Consider the following 21,403-nt stretch of genomic DNA (forward strand, 5'->3'; position numbering starts at 1 on the left):
AAATACTTGATTTGGATGTATTTGAATGTGTGCGTTAATGAGCAGCTGCCTCCAGGGAGCGCCCGTCTACATACTCACTTCACTGTCCACCTTCTCTACCTGCAACAAGTGTCAAGAGCAAAGGGAGAAAATGCGACACGAGCATGAAGGAAAGACGACCGGCCATAATAAAAGCAAGGTGGCTGAAACCGACTCAAAAACAAAAAGAATGTGTTTTATTGGTGAAGATGTAATATCTAATAAAACATTGCTTCAAAAGACTTCTAGTATTCCCACACTCTGACTTTGCTTAGCAAATAAAGCTAGATGTCCAATAAGCGAGAGGATTATTCTGAAAAGGACGTTTCTGGTTTATTCCCGTGGCTTGACGCACCTCCCTCCCTCCCTCCCTCCACCGGCCTCCTCCCCTCCTGTGAACCCTCCACCTACAACAAGTTTGACAGCTCAGCTTTATTTTTTTCTGCTCAGAGAGAGAGAGAGAGAGAACGAGGGAGAGAGAGAGCGCAGCAACAGATAGCAGGACTCCACCACAGGACTTATTTTCCTCTTATTTCGCCTCCGTCTTTATCCTCTTCATGGCTCTGTGCGCGTCTTGCGTCTCCTGCTGGCTATGAGGACTTTCGTGTGTCCGTAGTTTTGCGCATTTCTCCGACTTGGACTTTTTTGGGGGGAGAGCTTTATAATTATTTGAATTGTATTGTTTCTTCTTGGACGTCGCAGAGGAACTAATTTAAGCATGTCGAGGAGCGCAGAGGAGGTGAACAAGCTGACTGAAAGCACATACAAGGTGAGCGCCGCCGGCTGGAGGGGAGCGCAGAGCGCACAACAGGTGCGACCTGGATGGAGAGAAAACACACCTCATCGTCCATATCAGCTCCTCTTTTGAACTTCTACAGATTACACACTAACTTTCACAACTGACTCTCGTGTTGGTTTATTATTAAGCATCTTATTAGGAACGGCGATGTGCAAACAGCCTACAGTCTTATGTAAATAAGTAAAAACAAAAATACGCACTAAACATCTGTCTGGATAATGTATTAATTGAAGTAGCTAAGGGTTTCTAATCTAAAACCCCATGGTATTCCCCCTCTCCTAAAAACAAAACGACTGTTTGCACTGTTATAAGAGTCATGTTCTGTTTATTAGAAGTTTCTAACCCAAGCCCAAAGGCTTCACGAGAGGCAACAACTGACTATTAGTGAGTTGAATCACAGGTTTGGGGGGAAACTCGCCCCACCCTAGGAGTGTCATTTCCTCATTAAACTGCTGCCATAGTTTATCAGCATCTTCTGAACTGTTGGATTATATAGCCTGTTCTGGCATCTGCTCCATCCATTAATGAGCTTTAATTTATTTACTGAGGATAAGTGGGTGTTTTGAAAATGTATTGGTGTTTACACTGTTGGTAAAACTGCCCTTCAAAACAGCTTTAATAAACACGCTGTTGCTTTCCTTTTTTATGCTCAGTGCTGTATTTTCATTTGGCTTAAAAGACAAATCCAAGTAATCTTGGAACATGTTTGGGTGAACGTGAGTCTGAGCTTTCACCCAAATCCTGGCTGAAGTTTGTCGCTGTCACACTCTGCAGGCTGCACTCAACAGGTGGAACAATAAAGGTGAATGTGCACAAAGAGCTGGGGGGGGGGGAAAGAAAAGAAGAAGAAAGCTTTTCTCACATGCATTTAGTCCTCTTGTACTGCTATTGTCTGCTGGCCTGCTCTTGGGCATCCCCCACAGCTTCCTGGTGCGGTGAAATGCAGGAAAAAAGACTCCAGGCTTAATAATTTAGGTGGCCTTGTGGTTTGTGTGGTAAGATTATACAGCCAGCTCCTGGGCAGCCATCACCTCTGCCTCACCACTTCAGCACTACAACAGAGTTGCCATTTAGAAAACGTTATGCTCTAGATGAGAAGCAATCGCTTTAAAGAGAATTCTGACATCAAAGAAATGAGTTTGACGGTTCACATGTTTCATGATCTGCAGGTCCTTTCGTCTTCCACAGCAGTATCTGTCAGACGCTATGCTTGTATGGCATGCGTGCCTGAAGGATATAGGTTACAGCTCACGTTAATGAACAGTCAAGATGATTTAGCATGGCTGTATGTGTTTTCAATCCTTCACTTCATTCACATGTTATGTCTGTTTTTGTCTGCAACCAGAATGTGATGGATCAGTTCAATCCAGGACTGAGGAATTTGGTCAACCTGGGCAAGAACTATGAGAAATCAGTGGCCGGTGAGCTATTTTCTTCTTATAATGAATATTCAAAGAAAGTTAGACTTCAGACAAAGAGTTACCTAGAAGGTTGTAGTGTGGCTGTGAGGAGGGGGGATTCAGAGTGTTTAAGGATTTAGGGACTGCTTTGACAAACATTAATGATCATTTTATCATTTTCCCAGCAATGACCCTGGCAGGAAAGTTGTATTTTGATGCTGTGTCTAAGATTGGGGAGCATGCTGCTGTTTCTCCCGTCTCCAGAGAATTGGGTAAGTTTCCATGTCCTGTGGCTCTCTGCTTGGATAAACTGCAGACTGTGGAAATCTTTCCCTCTTTTCTGAACTATTTCCTGAAAAAAAAGAAGTTGTTTTTACCTTACCTGCTGAGTTTAAGAAGTTTGTAGTTTCTTGTGCAAATTAGAGGGTGGTTTTATAGTCTGTTCCAAAGATGTGAGGGGGGGGGGGGTCCCCAATTAAATGACAGGGTGCAGCCATGGAAGTTTCTTTCATGAGGCTCATTCTGCCACATTAATTTAGTTAAGGCCATGTGTGGAATAAAAAAATAAAAAAATCTGAAGCAGAACATGATGTTTAAGCACAAAATTGTTCTCAATTAAAAAAATATCCCTTTATCTATGTTAATTAACTTTACTGCAAATGTAGCTGGCTATATATTTACATGGATTTCATCAAATATAAAGGAAACAGTATTTGCTGTCTTTACAGTGCTGTACATGCTAAAGACATGATTAAAAAGTGCTTTCAAATGTCTGTCTTAGTTGTAAATATTGTGGTTTTTTTTATCAGTATATATGGGCTAATATTTATGACTGGCTACTGTTTATATAAAGACTGATTATATCATCCATTGTCAATTACAGTTTGATAACATTTATTACACATTGTCACTATTAGTGCTTTAACTGTACCACACTAAATGGACTTTGGACTTGACTTATGCAAATGTTCCTGCCTGGAGCAGCTTGGGGTTCAGTGTCGTGTTCAGGACAGGACAAGATGGAAGAAGTACACTCACAACCTTGTGAGTGGAAGCCAACTCAATATGAGTCACAGCAGTCTCTCTAGGCCACTAGATCGCTAATGTTTTCAATTTGACATTTCACATCCTTCTGAAGCATTCAGACAAACTTGTGTCTTGTGTAATTTCTCACAGTACATGTAAAAACAATTATTCAAGTAAAATAATATGCTCATAAAAGTTAAAGATGAATAAATTCTACATTGATATCCCCTAAAGATTAAGTGGTTTTATAAACAAAAAAGCATAGTAACTTAAATAGCTCCCATTATTTGATTGAATCTCTGTTGGCTGTGTTATAAGACCATAAATCTTGCCAAAAAAAATGGGGAACTTTACATCTCAGCTGACAGGGAAAGTTTTGGCTGGTAATGTGGGCCTGATAAGAACTCAAAAACATGCCGAAAGTCTGCTAAACGATCAAAAGTGATCACACAAATATGAAAAAAAACCTCAATTTATTAATTTGTGTACCTTTTTTAATGACTAAAATGTTGTTGAATCTTCAAGTGAGGGAATCACCGCAGCAAGAAACCATCACAGGTTACTGTGTTACAAAAGGTTTTATTTCAGGATAATACCTACGGTGTGTATATATGACAGTGAATGTGCCAGTTCTGGGAATACTCTGGCACAGCGTTTGTTTGGTCCTCTGTTTGTTCCCGACCAACTCCCCAGGCTTCTGTTTCCCCCGAGCTAATTTGCAGTCCAAACATGTCTGGCATCCTAAGTCGCTGCCACTAGTGGCACACTTTGATTTGAACGCTGATTGTCTCTCATCGCCCCTGCTGATTAGTCGCAAAACTGCTAATTAAATTCTGCAGCACAAGGAGAAGTGCCACCTGGTAACGTACTGGTGTCAGTTTCTTGGCACATTTAACTTTTATTTAACTATTATTATCTATTTTTTTTTATTGTATGAGCAATGTGCATGCGGCTGAGTTTTCTTCTTCCACCATCAGGTCTAAGACAAGTCGATTGTGCTGCGGTATACATTGATCGTCGTCGATTTTAATCATAACAGAGTATTTTCCACAACTGATTGTTTGAAAATCTAAAATTCATATTAGATGTCCTAAAAAAGGATTTCACCATGTGGTCCTCTCATCCTATGCACCATTACAGTAGATACTGTGGTCCTGCAAAAAAAAGTGTTTTGTAATTTTGATTTACAAAGAAAAAACAAGAAAGATTGTAAACATTTTTATTTATAGACATTTGATAGATTGGTAGATTGATTAAAAAATTGCAGTAATTAGAGTAATTACAATCAATCTTTATCCCTACAGCTCTAGTTTTCCATTAGTTATTTGTAAAACATGTTTATTGTCAATGTGACGCTCTTTGGTTTTTATTCTGCCTGAATTTTAGTCCAAGAACATTTTAAAAGGAAGAAGACCGTATTCTTTATCCTGCACTTTCATTCACCCATGTATCCAGAAGTTGTAAATGGATGCTGAAAAAGTAAAATAAACCGAAGTAGAATACCATGTCCTCAGCTTGAAATCTGATTCCTGCAATAATAAGGGGAGACTAAACGAGTTGAGGAAACGCAAACACGATGGGGGATTATTATCAGCGTCCATCTACTTGATTAAAAAAGTTATCACCTGATTTCATATTCAAAAAAAGAAGCAGTTTCTTTTTTCTTCTTAGAAAATGTAAAAAAAGAACAGTACAGAAGCTTTTGTCTTTGGGGTGATGTCAGAACGCCTTCAGCATTACAAAAGAGTTTTGTGTTTTGGTGAAGTTTGTATGCCCCGGCTGAGTCACACCCTCCAATGATATGTAGCTGCACTCAGTACCCACTAATCCCTGTGCGGGAGACGCCAACAGAGACACTGTGGTCTCCTGACAGATCACTTTATGTCATTATGTATATTATGTAGAGCAGGAAGCGATTAAATAGACACAGTCAACACTTTGATATAGTCTAATAAATGAGATGTGTAAGCCTGTGTGCATTATAACTAAACGTTTCTATGAGCATTGAGATAATTATCCTGTCAGGATTCCAGCTCTAATATAATCTTTTAAAGATCAATACGAGGAAGGATTAAAAGAAAAAAAAGACAAAAACGAAGGCGTCCCCATTTCTATGAGTCCGCTCATAGACATGGTGAAGCTGCCGCTTCAGAAACCTGAGCTCAGGTGACACATAGCCAGAAACCAGATACCTTTGAGAGGCAGTGGAGGACCGGTGCACCTCGTCCTCCTTCCTTTAATTCCCTTCTTCTTCTTCCTCCTCCACTCCTGCGTTCAGACGTCAACATTTCTTTCACTCAACCGCTCGGGTGTCTGACTCCTCTCGTCTAACAAGAGCAGGAATTAGGAATAGAAAGATCACAATGTAGAAGTGCAAAAGGGCTTTATTCACTCTTTAAGTCTTCTGAATAAAATATTGTTCCTGAGGGAATACAGACGAGGACCTGCCGAAAAGCAGTATTAAACAGCCCGTGAGACACTGTGAGCAGAGACTATAAGCTTTTCATTATCTTTGAAGATTTTACTCTTATCCAGTCTTGTAGTTTTACAGCAGAAAGGGCTTCATAGGTGCTCCATGGACTCAAAACAGACAGTCGTGATGTACAAATGGCATCAGACCTGCTTTACATAATCCAGTCATGTTTGCATGGTGTGTCAGGTGGCTCGGCCCCATGCCAGGATTATTTTGTCCACAGTCCAAAAAAAAGGGAAAGACATGTAGGCCTCTTCGCATTTTTACAATAATGCTTCAATATGAGCTCAAAAATTACTCCTGCACTTATGCTTCTCCTTCTAATTCCCTTCTAACTTGTCTGAATGTAAACCAAAGTGCAAAATGGATTTGCGATTGTAATTATCATTAAAGCGATCATTATTAACGCAGTACTCTAAGCTTTGCTGTGAATACAAACATGAACAACCTATCTGTCAAAACAAGACCACATATGATACATATTTACCTCCCCGGGGACGTCAGTGTAAAAAATACCATGTTTGTCAGATAAGTGATTGGCAAGTTGCTCTAGGCGAAGAGAAGATTTAAATGATTTATGAAATTCTGTCGAGACTCCAGTCAACTCTGACTTATGTCACATACTTTAGGTGTGTCAACAAAACATCATGAAAGTGTCACACAGTGATACTCATGAGTTACACTAAGTTTTAATCATTTATATCATGAGCCATGTGAGGGGGGGGGGCTGTGTTACTGTAACACCACAATGTGGCAGTAACGTGATTGTAAAAAAAATTAAAAAGAGAATAAAACATGAAGTTTCAGTTTCACGTTCATTTTGTTGGACGTGAGATGAGCAGAGCTGCTGTCACTTGCCAAAAAAGAAAGAAAACTCAGTTTGCTTCACTGAAAGCGCTTGCTTAAAGTGTTACTATTTCACTGAACTCCTGTTTACCTGAGGAGGAGCATTGTATTTATCCAGAACTAACTAACCCCTGAAAACAATATGACAGATGTCTGACTGCATGTGTGACATGGACACGAGCCATGTATTCACCATATCTGGGTTGCAGTTCCAGCCTTAGATAAACAGTAGACTACTATAATAAAAACCGGTTTGAATGTAATGAAGTTAGTTAGTACTTCGAGAACACTTCAAATTTTAGAGCCTCATCATCTCACTTACTGATATTGATTGAATAAAACTGACCAGCACAGCGCTGCCAGCACAGCGAATGTGTCACTAAAACACTCCAATGATAAACCTTATTAAAGAGCACTAACTGAGGGAGACAAGTGGAAGCAGTTCAAGAGTCACTTTCCAAAGTGTCTAGTTACATTTTATTTTTCAGTCACTGGTAAAGTACCTTATCTACTATTTCAGATAGAACATAATAGAAATACTTTAGTAATCCCAGACAGAAATTCCTTCATTAATTTTTAGAAATCCATGACGATAAGGCACTTTGTGATGTTGTATAGAGATCAGCCACTTCTGAAAATGGTGATTCATTACATATTCAAACTCACTGAATTGTTCACTTTTGTGCTTGAATGCCAGCTATCAGCTTCATAAAAAAAAAAAAAAAAAAGTGACTGGTAACTCGATCCACATATCTCTCCATGTCTAACTTTGAGTTCAAGACCCATTCACAGCCTGTGCAAACACAGCCGCAGGCAGCCTGTCTGTCTTGTGTGGGTTTATCTCTTTGTTAGCCCATGGTGGCGTAATGTTTTTTGTCTTATCCTCATCACAGCATACTTTCGCCCTCACACCTTGTTTGCTTGCGCGTGCACCTGTTACCCAGCAACATTTCCTGCAGTTGGTAACAACGCTTGAATTCGTGTGAAACTGGTGTGACGTTAGTCAGACGAGTGCAGTTTTTACGCAATCGGTCTCTGGAAGCATTTTTGATGTCACCTGTCAGGTATTAGGAAATGTTGGTGACACAGTTTAAGGTGCCAGGCAGCTCCTCTTTATAAGATGCAGACACTTGAAAGTCACTTGACATTCAGACTCGAGCAGTTTCCTCGGTCAGGCTGTTACACTGCCCCGACTCGCTGCAAACAGTTTCTGCTCTTCATTTCCAGCGTCTTGCTTTATCGAGCTCTTAGGCGCATCCATTACTTCTAATTTTCTGCCTGTAAACCTCTTGCAGTTTCAAGCCGTGCCCTCCTGCCCCGCCTTTGCTCGAATCTGTTAAAGGGCAGCTTTACCGGGGTGATCTGATGGTCTTTACCCGTCGTGCTGTTTGAACTACAGCAGCCAGTCTCACCCCGAGGCAAGGCAGGGCAGGCCAGGTGTTTAAAGACAGAGCAGGGAAGGACCGTGTTTACATACTAATGAAGGTACAGGTCATAGCCATACATCAGGCTGCTGGCAGATTGATAAATGGCTGAAGAGAGGATGTGCAATGTGCATTATCAGACATCAGTTGAGTTCTTAATGTTATTTCTCCCAGTAAGTAAGGAAACACTTGATGAGCCATGGGTTGTTTATTTAACCAACTGTGACTGCTCTGGTCCTCAGTTTTGTAGCACACTTACTGGATCTGTTTGTGCTTTAGGAAGGAAGTAGTGGAAAATATGTACAGTGCAGCTGTATTTGTTGGCTGCAGTTTCTATGGGAAATGAGGGTCGGTGGGAAAACTGCGGGAGAAAAAATATAACATGAAATCTAAAGTTTTTCCTCCAATGACTCAAAATTAGTGGTGTAGATGGTTGTCTTTCTGTCTGTGTCTCTGCCCGGAGGTCTGTCCAGGGTGTACCGTGATTCCCGTAACTACAGTTTGTATGAGTCATGTATAGAAGATACTCACTGATTAACTGCTAATCCTACCCTCCTCCTACGTTGCTCATTTCTGCATTCAGAAATCCTTTTACAGAATGCCTGATGGGGGTTTTTCCACAATTATTTGCTCTCTGAGCCATATCTTGACAGTGTTTATTATTTTTATGAGCTTCAAACACATTCTCACACATTGTCTGCCTCAGTATTGTTGATTCTCTGTTGTTCTTCCTGTTTTACTTCCAGCTCTGGAGTGATCCTCCATCTGCACACACAAGATGTCAGAATCATTGGCTTAAACTCTCTGTCTCACACACACACTCAGAGTAGTTACTGTTGAGGATCACATAGTGGTGCAGGAGTTGGCATTCTTTTGCATTGGAAGAATATCCCCGGTTCAAGTACTGGCTTTGGGGTTTTTCTGTGTGGAGTTTGCGTGTTCTCTACTGAGTACTGCAGTTTCCTCCCACAGTTCAAAAATCTGCATCGGAGTGCCAAAGATGTACAGTTAGTTACTGTTCATATTTCCTGGGTTAAGATCTTAAGTGTTTTCTTTTAATTATTTTAAACTAGCAACTTTAGACAGTTCAGAATAAATACTTCTCTTGAGATAAAATTGAGCTATCGATGTAATTATTCATCCATCCATCTTTCATACCGCTTTATCCAACCCATTGATTGGTTGATCTTAATTCATTAACATGATATCTTTTTTTTACGTATGCTTAAGTTTTTGTCTAAAAGTAAAGGTACAGTAAGAAAACAAGTGTAACATTTAGTGCTGATTATGAGATTTTTTTACCTTCCTGGTAAATCTAAATAGAGAAAGAATAAAGGATATATGATGGAATAATAATAATTATGTGAGTGAAATCTACAGTTATGTTATTGTATGGTAGTGGCCATCTAATCGTTTTCTCAGTGACTCTTGCAAAGAGGCATTGAAATGCTATTTTCCACCTAATGATCATACTGTGTAATTCTAATTTGATTGCTTTTGTGAGCAACATGCAAAGATTGAAGGTTATAATTTCCAGTTTCTTGCCGTCTAAACCTCTGTTGATTACCTGCAGCTGCAGGAGGCCCAGCTTTTCTGGCTCAGGCACATCATCATATTTTTCTTTCGTGCCAGTGACGGAAATCCAGTGACACTTCTGCTGGTGACATCTGATCTTTTTTAGCCACTCATGTTAATCGTTTCACCACAAAACATTCATTCATTTGGAGTCTTTCTAATGTGCTGTGCTCATTGTTGTACATTGTTGTCAGTGTTACATAATAGTTATCAGATAAGCCCATTTTGCCAGCATAGGAATAACTGAAAGATAACCTAAGAGCTATAAGTGGATTACAGCCCTGACATCGGCCTGTGCATTTATCGTTCTCCTTCCCTCCCTCTTCTCTCCATCTGGCAGGTGTAGTCCTGATGGAAATCTCCGAGGTCCACAGGAAGGTTCAACTTGAGCTGGAGGAAAATGTGAGTGCAGCACGTGATTCTGCTGTCCTTGCACGTACTCTTCCGGCAAATTCTCGTGTCATCTAATTGCTGCGTAACTGCACAGACTCTCCCAAATGCACTTTGTCAGACGCGCTCAGTCTCTAAACCTGTTACTCAGCGCACTTTTGGACAACCACAAACTAAGCCTCAATTCACTAAGCACCATTTAGTGGCAGACACAGTCAGCAAGTCAGTCTTTCTCAATGCGTTTTACTCCTGCCTACACCAACTGCTGTGGTATTATGGAAAGAGAGAGCATAAATGGGTTGGGTAAGAAAGGAAAACAACAGGTTTGGACCAGATGGGCACCAGAGAACAGGAACAGGTCTGAACATGCCCTGGGAAATGCCCCGGGAAACTGTTTAGATCATTAAATATACAGTATTCAAGTAGGGAACAATTTGTGATAAACGTGAAAGGAAGGACGCTTGAGGGATGAAAAGGACATCAGAAAAAAGAGCAATAGGTTGAGCATAAAACTGATATAGATGTTAATAACACACAAAGCGTTACAACCTCATTGTCGCTTAATGTTTTGGTACAAATTAATGTAATAATGGGACACAAACAGATCTGCAACTATTTCTATTTCGAAAATACAGGCAATCCCGATTGCTTGTTGTGAGACAAACGTAATCCAACATTTGAATTTGGAGTCATCGAGTTTCACTCTCACTACATAAGAGGCAACAGCTCTGCGTGTCTTGAATTTTTTAAAAAACTTGGATTTTCTTTCTCTCCATTCACTATCTGAATGGGCGGCTGTGTTCATTTGTCCTTGAGCGAGACACTGAATGTGAACGTGACTAACAATCGGGACTTCTGAATCAGTGAAATCCAGTTTCAAGTTAATAGAATAAATAAGACCGTTGTTTCTGTCAAATATCACCCCAATGTGATGCAAACATTCATGTTGTTTAACAACTTTTATATTATCCGTACACTGACCTCACAGATCATTTTCATAATTTGTTATGCAACTTTCATACTCTGGGAAACTACACAGCTACGTAGCTTGAAAATAATATGTTGAAGATAAACTCCAGGGCTGAAAAGTTGCGAGCCCCCCCCGTCTCCCCCGAGACGCTGACGCTACCAGCATCGGTGGGCGGGTTGACTTGTTAATGGACTCCAGTTTGTGAGTCACTGCATCAATTCAGGTCAGAGTAATGATGGAAGAAACCCCTTCAGTGAGGTGGATGCAGGCGTGAGTTATGTATGTGACACAGTTTTCATTGTCGTCTGTGCGTTCGGTAAATGGATCCTGAAAATCATCGACCCGCCCCATGTGGGCACAGCCACCACATGGCTAATGAGAGCGAGCCGGAGAGAAAGGGAGCGGAGACTGTGGGCATTCCCACGCTTTGTTTCTGACTCATTCATAAGTGCAACCTTGGACTTGGCTCTCACCCCCGCACACACTCACCAATACACTCTAAATGCACACTCTCCCTTTTTTCTTTTTTTTCTTTGAGACTTGCTGCATTTTTCCCTGTTTGCCGCTGTGACAAACCACAGCACTCAAGCCTCCCATCAAGTTTATAATCACTTGTGTGTCTTTCCTCCTTCTCCATCTCTTCTTATCTCTCCTCCTCCTCCTCACCTGAAGTTTAAGAGGTTCCACAGGGAGATAATAGCGGAGCTGGAAAGAAAGACTGACATGGATGTCAAATACATGACTGTGAGTAGTCCTCCAGTGTCTGAGCGTGTGTCTGTGAATTCCTATGTGGCTACAACACTCATCCTACCCTGTGAGAACAAACACAGAAATGAATGTTTCTTCATGTTTTTCCCTCCCGTCTGCGGTTTGTTCATCTGTGTAAAGCGCACGTTAATTTGATGGCTGCATGTGATAATGAAGAGCCTTGAACACAGAACAAAAACAATGTCTCGAGATAAACAATCTTGAACAATTAGAGGATGGCAAACTAATCACTTGAATAATACAAGGGCTTTATTAACCCTGCAAACGCACGATTCCATCCCATGTTGCTATTCAGGATCATAATTTCCAGTCATTAAAATTGCAGCCAAGATTAAATCATTTAGGTCCTAATGAGCCTTTTTTTTCTGCAGCACAACAGCTTCAATTTACCAGCAAATCAATGTGTGACGCATCCATGATTTTTAGAAAATCTGTTATTGATAACATGTCACTTTTATTTATATAGAATAGATATTATTACATTGTTATTATACTTATGGCAGATGGAATCAGCGTAACATATAGAAATGTAATAAATTGATACAGTTATGTTATTGATATTGACAACAACATGTAATTCAGAAAGGAACCAGGCCACATTCATGATCCTATGAATGATGAGTGTGTGTGTGTGTGTGTGTGTGTGTGTGTGTGTGTGTGTGTGTGTGTGTGTGTGTGTGTGTGTGTGTGTGTGTGTGTGTGTGTGTGTGTGTGTGTGTGTGTGTGTGTGTGTGTGTGTGTGTGTGTGTGTGTGTGTGTGTGTGTGTTCGCATCTGCGTCGTGACAGAATTTCAATTTCATAAATCTTTTTTTTTTTTTAAACCGCAATCTGCTCATATCTTCTGCTACAGTTCACGTGTTTCTCACAAATATCATGTAGTTGGTGTTTCGACATTCACAATGTTCATCCTCCCGATCCAGGCTACATATAAACGCTACCAGATGGAGCACAAGATGAAACAAGATTCTTTGGAGCGATCCCAGTCGGACCTGAAGAAGCTGAGGAGAAAGAGCCAAGGAAAGAACGCCAGCAAGTACGAGAACAAGGAGAGCGAGGTGAGCCGCACACAGCGCAGCCTGAAAAGACGTCCACGCGCCGCGCACCAATGTCCTCTCCTTGCCACGCGCTCACGTCTTCATATGTGCGTGGACGTAATTGCGCAGGCACACTCGTTCATTCACAAACTTTGACACCTGAGCCGCGTGGTGTCAACGCCGGTGTAACAGGAGTTGGGGACAGTGTGAAGTGTCTGGTCCGTGCAGTCATGCAGGGCATGATCCCTGTTTGTTGTTGGGTCCTATTGTCTCTTTCATGAATGCACCTGCATTCAGTCCTGTCTTGCGCCACCTTGTCAACCTGCATGTTCACTTACGCAAGTTATCACACATGCAAACATAAAAATACAACAAAAAAAAGCAGTAAAACCAACTTAAAATAGATTTCAGTCCTTCTCATTTAATTAAAAAAACTAGACTCTCAATGAAAATGTAAATGTGTTTATTAGACAATACTGTTGCTGGACCAGGCCTTGACTATCCAATTATTTAAAACATCACATGTCATGTTTGATTCTCATGAAAGGCAATAAAACAGGGAGTTAACAGAAACCTCGTCCCTCCAGTAGAAGAATTTAGTTTCAACCCAGTAGTTTTCAACAAAGCTCAAAGTTTCAGAGGTGCTTCACCAGGAGGCTTTACCAGTTTTGATGAAACTTGTCATGCGCGGTCTGTCACAGTTTCTCTCGGTGTACACAGCTAATCACAGTGGAACACTACGTCATCGGAGCACCTTGAAGGAGTAACCACGTGGGCCCACCACACCTGCAGACTGACACACACAAAGAAAACTGCAAATGAGTTGAATCTCAAAGTCACAACTCTTGAAGAGCCCAGTAGCTTCGGCTCTTATATAACCTGACTGCCACTGAGTCAGCAGGGCAGCTTGTTCTTGTGTGTATAATGTGTGCGTGTGCATGCATGTCTGTGAATTGTGCTGAGAGAAAAAAGAAACTTTGAAATAGTTATTATGACTGCTTTTCTGTTTCATACGATTTAATTGAGGAAATAATAGACAAATATGGTGTGACATGAATGAAACGCATGACGCATCCTAATTTTGTCGTACAAACAGAACATAATGTTAGATAACAATGGGTGTCATCGGTGCACACAGTCGGGGTTAATGAAACTAGAACATCAGTGAATAACTGTTAGTCACGGATCGAGATGTAATGTACGCAGTAAATAAAAACAAACTGGAGACAAAAAACAAATAAATGACACAGCCCCTTTAACCTCCTTTGTTATCTTCATATTCAACAGATAACGAAACTAAACTAGTCGCTCCCAAGAACGTTTGCAGACAGAAATAGTAGCACAAGAGAGCTCAGTGTTTGATACATTTTCTCCTTGTCTGGGATTTTCATGTTTCTTTATTCAAGGACCCTGTTTTCATCAGCGTGTGCTATTTTGATTATTTATCAACGGCTCTCTCTTTATTACACCCTAATCACAGCCTATCAAGGCAGATGGCCACCTCCTCTGAGTCTGGTTCGCCTTTAAATTGTTTACTGTGGAGGGAGGTTTTCCTCTACTTTCTCGTTTGCTCATTTCTTGTATTCTTGTTTGTTTGTTTGTTTGTTTTTTTTCCTACTTTATACTTGAAGGCCAAGACACATATGAAATAATCGGCCCTGGATAGATTAAAGTGAGTCGCCGTGAATTGAAGGTAGACGTGGAAACTGATCGATGACTCCACACACTCCTTCACACGAGTCAGTGTCCGATGCCGCCGGCTTATTCGTGGTCGGGTATCAGGATCTGTTGAACCAAGAGACGCTCGGATTAGCCTTTGAGCAGGGTGCCGTAAGCTTACAACCACAAATGATTCACCAGACACAAACAGGCACTTCAAAGCCAGCGTGTGATCTGACAGAAGACAGAGGTGAGGTGGAGTTTTAGAAAAATTAATCAGAAGGAATGTAATTATATAGAAGGGAATGCTGCCCCAGCTGTCAACACCTGATTTAAAGTCGGTCTGTAAAATGAAAAAAATGAAAAAAACAAACCTGTATGCTTTCTTGTGTAGTTGTGAAATTTGTGAGTGTAGTTTTCTTGATCTCCGTTGTTAACTATAGTTCTTGGTATAAACACAGGTTGCCCATAGCAACAGGTTTACCACAGTGTTGACAGAGGTACTGTATGTATAATGATTAAGTAAATGTGCGTGTGTGTGTGTGTGTGTGTGTGTGTGTGTGTGTGTGTGTGTGTGTGTGTGTGTGTGTGTGTGTGTGTGTGTGTGCGTGTGTGTGTGTGTCAAAATAGCATTTCACACTCTTTTAAGAAGAGATCAAATCCACTTAACAGAAATAATTGTGCCTCCCACTTCTATTGTTAATGTACAACATTCACTCCCTGCCTCTTTCTCTTTGTTTCTCTCAATTCAGTTTAATTCAAATTAGCTTCATTTGTGTAAAAGCCAATTCCATAGTCACCGTGAAATAGGAGGCCAGAGTAAAATAATGATAATTCCCTGTAATAATCAACTAAAATTGTCGAAAATATGTATTTTCAATTGTTGTCTGGCAAAAAAAACCATGATATTTTCCAGCCACACTAATTATTAAAACAAAGCAAACTATGTGTGACAAGCAGAAGTGTTATTAACCCACGATTGGACAAGAGACCTTAATAAGTATTTTGTGCATTTCTTTACGTTTTCTTTCTGGAGTTAAAGAAAATACATCAAAACAGGCAACATCGTTTGTGCTAATTGTGAAGATACTTGTTATTTTCTTCTACTCGCATGAAAACCATATTGATTGTTTTGCTTTGGCAAAGCATTTTCTTTTTGCCATATAATGATTTATGTTCATAGTAACGTTAAACTGTTGAAGGATGGAAATAGCCCTTCAACAACACATACAAGTAGAAAAAAAAAAAGTCATTTACACATATTTCTTAGTACCCTAAAGAGCTGAATACAACCTTTTTCCTCTATGGGTGTTACGGAAACAGGCGTCAATAACATTTTGAAGAAAGCCTTGAAAATGTGCAGACTGTAATTCCTTTAAAATAAATTGCAGCTTAGCTTAGATATCTAGTTTATTTCCTAATATATATGCAAATGAAACAGGTTACTCGCAAATTTGCCATTTTTTACAACAATTTTCGACTCCAAACTTATGACGGGGGAGGAAGTCTGATAATCTCACAGTGATTAGCGACGTTCTTTGAGACATTCAACAGTCCCATGTTTACTGGAAGTAATGTCAAAGTCAGCTCATGCTGTGTTTCATCAACACCTTTAAATCAGATTTGACTTTGCTGTTCCACTTTGCACCTGCAGGCTCGCTATTATTTGCGAGCTCGTACTGCTGCATTAAAATATGCTCCGACTGCAGTCTTTTGATGGGTAAAAAGAATGCGTATACAAAGACAGAAAAATAGAGAGGAAAACGACGGCGCCGTGCAATGAGAGGAGAGTTATTTCTACTTGTTGGTTGTGTGGGTGGATGTGTGCGTGCCGGCTTCAGGAATTTGCATCTGCTTGTTTGTTGATGTTTTGCCACAAGGGCAAGCCTGTCACGGCCGTGTGAGATGCTGAGGGAGATATCGACACAGATGTTACACAGATGGCATTAAACAGACCGGTAGATTCTCATGTGGTCGGCCAGACAGGAGGCGCTTTTTGTGAGCAATAATAGCACCTCCGCCGAGAGTTCATATGTCTCTGAATGCACAGACTGATCTTACCTATTATTATAGGTCTCTGTCTATAACTATCAGTTGAATGTTTTTATTTCTGTTGAATCGCATTGAACTCACCACAACGTCCTGGTTACTAAAGATGTATCCTTCCAGGACTGTTGCTAGAGCTGACTGGAAGAAAAGTTTGTCCCATTGTGCCCGAACCCGTTACAGGTGTGTCGATTCCAGTCAGCTGAAAGAGGATGAAACAATGTGAATCTTACAAATAGTTTCAGCAGTGACGACACTGCAAGCAATTACTTGTAAAGAGAAGACGTCTCATTCAGATCTCTTTCTTTTTTCAAATTGTGCAATACGTCATTCTTTTTTAAGAAGATATGAGTCAGAAGTCGGTTGATGTATACTGAGAGCATGAGCTAATGTGATCCCCCGAGGTCCAATTTATAATGCCGCTTTTGCATCAGCACTGAAAGAGATGAATTATTATTTCCTCAGCATTTTTTTTTTTTTTATTTCCTCAAGGCAAAATGAAACAAAACATCCTTTTTCTTTTTCATTAAAGCATTAATAATGTTTGTGTTCTGTACTTATCTTTATCACTGACAAGCTTTAACGTATGTATGTGTTTATTTGTTTATTTATTCATTTATTTTAGAAAACAAACAAACAAACGTGGATTGTGAACTCTTTACATTCCTTTCAAAATGTGAGCGTGTTCAGTGAAACCAAAAGTAAAAATGCTGCTTCTCGATGGTCCACAACTACCAACTGAACGTTACCTGGCGAGCTGCGCTAATAACTGTTATTACACCGTAGCGAATGTTTACACAGTAACATACAGTTTCTGTAAGGTTAAGTAGTTTGTACTGCCTCAATCATTCTGCTTAAGTCTCTGTTCAAAGTTAGTAAAACTATACAATAAATGTATGTGCAGCTTAGTCGAGCTTACAGTTTTAGCCTGGACATTCTGTATAGTTGGGCGATTGTATTTATCCCGCTGTGTACATGAACGGGAGTGTCACCGGTTCGTTGTTAAAATAGGATTTTGTCTCTATTTGGCCACAAATTAACTCCACCAGCCTTCGCCATTTTACACAGCGAACAATCAGCCTGTGCTCTTGTTTACCTTCTTACATGCTGTTTAATATCCGGGTATGGATTTGGCACAGAGCTCGAGTTCCCATGCTGAACAACTTGTCCCGTTCCAGTCCGACTGCTCTGCAGGAGTAGACTTGCTTTACACTGGGACTATTGCTGTTAATTATTGTAGCTTTTGATATCTCAAAAGTCTATTAAAGACGTTCAGCTGATTGTTTAGGAAAAAATTATCAATTTGGTGAGCAACCAGTTTACCACTTCTGACATCCTCTCAGTGGCATCTGGTGGGGTTGGGTCTGCAAGTTCAGTAGAATACCCAGTTTGTTTTTCAGAGCATCATTATGCGTTTCTTCAAACTAAATGGCACTTTGCAGAGAAGCGAGCAGATGTCTGAACAGCATCGCTTCTAATCTATGCATAAAACGTTTGTAAACTAGTGTTTCTACAATGCCTCGCTTTATTTTCTACATTATTCTATTGTGAAAACATTAGGCTATATATTTTTAAACCTCGTTCTGTAGAGTTAATGTTTAAATGTTCCTTTTTTCCGGTAAAACTAAAAGATAGCTTTTATTGTGTTGTTGTTTTTATGTTTCCTATACGAAAGAGGCAAAGTACCTATCATTATGTCATTTCAATTCATCCAGAGATTTATTGGGAGACAGGCAAAACTGAATTGTTTTATTCCTACATAAAAGGCGTGATTTAAGCGTATTAAACTTGTAATGCATACCTTGAGCATATTGAAATCATAAGGCATGTTTGAGTCAACTTATTTTGAAGCAGAGAAAAGTGTCCTAACTTTTTGGGGTGATCAAAATATGAAGCCCTCTGTCAGACTACAGTAGATTGAGCCAGTGGATTAACTCACTGTGACCATGAGATCATGATAATCCTGCTAGTTTACACCTTGACATGAGCCTCATCACCATTTCAATAAAACAACGAGGAAAAAAATAAAAACACTCTTTAGGGATCTAATTCCAAACTTCAGTCCTGCATAAATCGAAATATTTCATATGATTTGTTTGACTCATATTGTTGAAAGGCTTTATGAAAGAAGCGTGTCCTCTTTTTTCACATCGGGATGATTTTCTTGCATTAAAAAAACAGTTTGAGCAAAATTCCACTTGTATTTTAGCTTTATATTCTGCAGCGTAAATCACTTTTTTCATTGTGTTGACATGATGTATTATTACAATACATATTGTCTGCTGCTTATCCTGAACTCTACAGCTTTGTGTTATTTATATTCACTCGAGTAACAAACTGTATCTGTATGAAGCGCCACTATCTCAATTATTAAGGATTATTCAGGATATGTGATTTAACAAAGAATTGCTGTGGCTGCTTCTATCACATTCACTTGATTTTGAAATTGTCCCCGTACACATCTGACCTTTACTAATCTCAGGCTGTTGGAGTAGATAAGACTGTGCGTCTGCTGTCCCCTGTCCCCTTTTCACCTCGTCCTTTCAGCAAGCATCACCCAGCCTTGAATACACCTGACTGTAAACTAATAACACCACTTCTCCTGCACCACAGAGATTAGGATGCCAAAAAAGATTCATACAAGTTTCCCCTTGTTGGGTTTGTGTGTGTAGATCCGCAGTGAAAAGGGGCCAGGACTGCTTGAAACCATGTGCGCGGAAAGATAAGACAGCAGGATATTCTATTTGTGGTGGATGTTTGCAAAGTGGCAAAGTTAAACCTGTTGACTGCGATAAAGTCAAATGTACTTGGAAAATGATACCTGTAGAGGCCGGCTCACTGCTTTAAGCTTGATGAAAGGCCAAAGTCCAAGTCAGTTTCACTATTTAAAAATGTTTTCCTTCCAGGGAGAACACCTGACTCAACAAGGAAAGGTTCCCATCATATATACTCTAACCTGCTAATTCCCCCGTGACACCTAATACACTGTACAGCTCAGATAAATCAACCTGCCTTCTGCTGCTTCGATATTTGTATGAAGATCAGCGGTGAGATTGTGGGGACTCACCAGTATGTATGCATGTGTGTTTAACAGTGCCTGGAAACTCTGACGAGCCGACAGATGGACATGCAGTTATTCATCGCTGACGGGTGTAAAGAGGCTCTTCTCGAGGAGAAACGACGGTTCTGTTTCCTTGTGGATAAACACTGCATGTTCGCCTACCAGTTCTCCTCCTTCCACGATAAGGTACTCGTCTCTTCTGATCTTCCTAAGTTAGATCTGAAGTGCTTTTTGGGTTTGTCCTACAAATTCCACATTGCAAATTATTCCATAACTCCTCAATTTGAACTGTCATGTTACCATAGTGGCCGATTACTCATGTTGTGTCTTTTTCTTTTAACTTATCTCCATGGCTGCCTGACAGGCCAGAGACATACTGACGGAAAAGCTGAGCAGCTGGCAGGACCAGTGCAACGATGCCACCAACATGCCCGACAGTGTTTTGTCCATGATTGAGGGACTGCGCGTGCCAGTTTCCATCACACCACTGCCCTCTCCCTCCCCGTCACGACACAGTGTGGTATGATGGGAAATCAGTGCTGCATATGTTATATTATTATTTGGTACCTTTTTTTTTTTTTTTTTTTTTTGCTTTTGTGTAGCTACAGTGGCAGAAAACAATATCCCATCAGTACATGATCGAAACCCAGTCATTACACAAGTACCTCATGTGTTATGTAAAGCTAAAATTACCAGTAAGGCTACGTAATGTCTGTTTCAAGTAGATTCATTTTTCATTACGTTACAAGTATATCTATCTCTCACAAAGATTCCCTTTGCTGCATTTAAATAGTCCTGCTTGCTTCACTCCCACACAGTTACAGCTACATTTCTAATGTAACCGTTAACTTTTCCCACGGCAGAACATCTCCGCTCCGCCGGCTCCTCCTCTAAAGGCTCATATCAGCCCCCTGGCTAATATGTTCACCCAGGAGAACAACAGCACCAGCGTAATCACTTCCAACAACAGCACAGGTATTAAGACATATTATATAGCATTGTTTCTTGTTATTTTTGAAATTGTGTTGATACTTGTAGCATTAACTTTGTCCCTTCCAATGTCGCAAGAGTAATGCAAGACCTGTCAGCTCTTTCCCAAGAGGTGAATGGCTTTTATCTCACGTAGAACAATAACATCAGCTCCGCCAGTGTTTACATTACATCTTTCTTTGCAACTCTGCCACTCTTTTATCATTACAGAAAAAAGTGTTTCATATGAAACTGATCGAATCGAGTGAATGTTTGGTTGGTCACACGGTGATGTCGTGCTTAGCGTTCTTGCCTTAGAGCAAGAAAAACCCTGCTGTAAATCCAGGCTCAGGTTTTTACGGTTGTCCTCCACTTGTGTGGGATTTTGTCTGTGCGCTCCAGTTTCCTCCCACAGTTCAAATACATGCATGTTGATTGGGTTGATTCATGCCTCTAAAAAAGTCCATAGGGCCCAGAGTGTATAAGTTTGCCCTTTTGTTGTACCATGGCATCCGCACTTTGTCCACTGGGATCGGCTCCAGCGCCACCATAACCCTAATTTGAATAAAGCGGATATAATAGATGCAATGGATGGATTAAATGTTCCCTTCTCAATTTGTATCCATTTGGGACACCAACCGTGTGGATCTGTCTATCTGCTGGTCCTTTCCTGGAGCCCAGACTCATGATGGTGATGTGATAGGTCATTCACGGTTTCCAGAGAATGAATCATACTAACTTTGGTGATTCCCTCAAGTCCTGTATCATGTTGGCTGTTCATTTTTTTTTTTTGCTTGATAAAATCATTAATCGACATTAATGAAACTAAACTGTAACATGCAAAACTTGTGACTGTGGCTTAATCTAACTGGTGCATTCATACATACTGTTTTCTGTCAGCATGGCATTTGTAACCTCTCGGTTGTGTCTTTGCTGTTTCTCTT

At 40.4% G+C, this 21,403-nt stretch overlaps 1 protein-coding gene across 1 annotated transcript in view; it reads left to right on the top strand.

The window, feature by feature from the left end:
* The first annotated feature begins 423 nt into the window (after positions 1–423).
* baiap2l1b (BAR/IMD domain containing adaptor protein 2 like 1b) overlaps positions 424–21,403 on the top strand; it is a 31,190-nt gene continuing 10,210 nt past the window's right edge. The window contains exons 1-9 of the mRNA XM_080487470.1: positions 424–787; positions 2,163–2,238; positions 2,403–2,489; positions 9,902–9,963; positions 11,594–11,665; positions 12,611–12,745; positions 19,524–19,676; positions 19,855–20,010; positions 20,354–20,465. Coding sequence (XP_080343596.1) covers positions 737–787; positions 2,163–2,238; positions 2,403–2,489; positions 9,902–9,963; positions 11,594–11,665; positions 12,611–12,745; positions 19,524–19,676; positions 19,855–20,010; positions 20,354–20,465 — 904 coding nt within the window. The 5' untranslated portion in view covers positions 424–736. The remainder of the gene's footprint in view (positions 788–2,162; positions 2,239–2,402; positions 2,490–9,901; positions 9,964–11,593; positions 11,666–12,610; positions 12,746–19,523; positions 19,677–19,854; positions 20,011–20,353; positions 20,466–21,403) is intronic.

The sequence above is a fragment of the Lipophrys pholis genome (genome assembly GCF_963383615.2).
Source record: "Lipophrys pholis genome assembly, chromosome: 19".
Classification (NCBI taxonomy): domain Eukaryota; kingdom Metazoa; phylum Chordata; class Actinopteri; order Blenniiformes; family Blenniidae; genus Lipophrys; species Lipophrys pholis.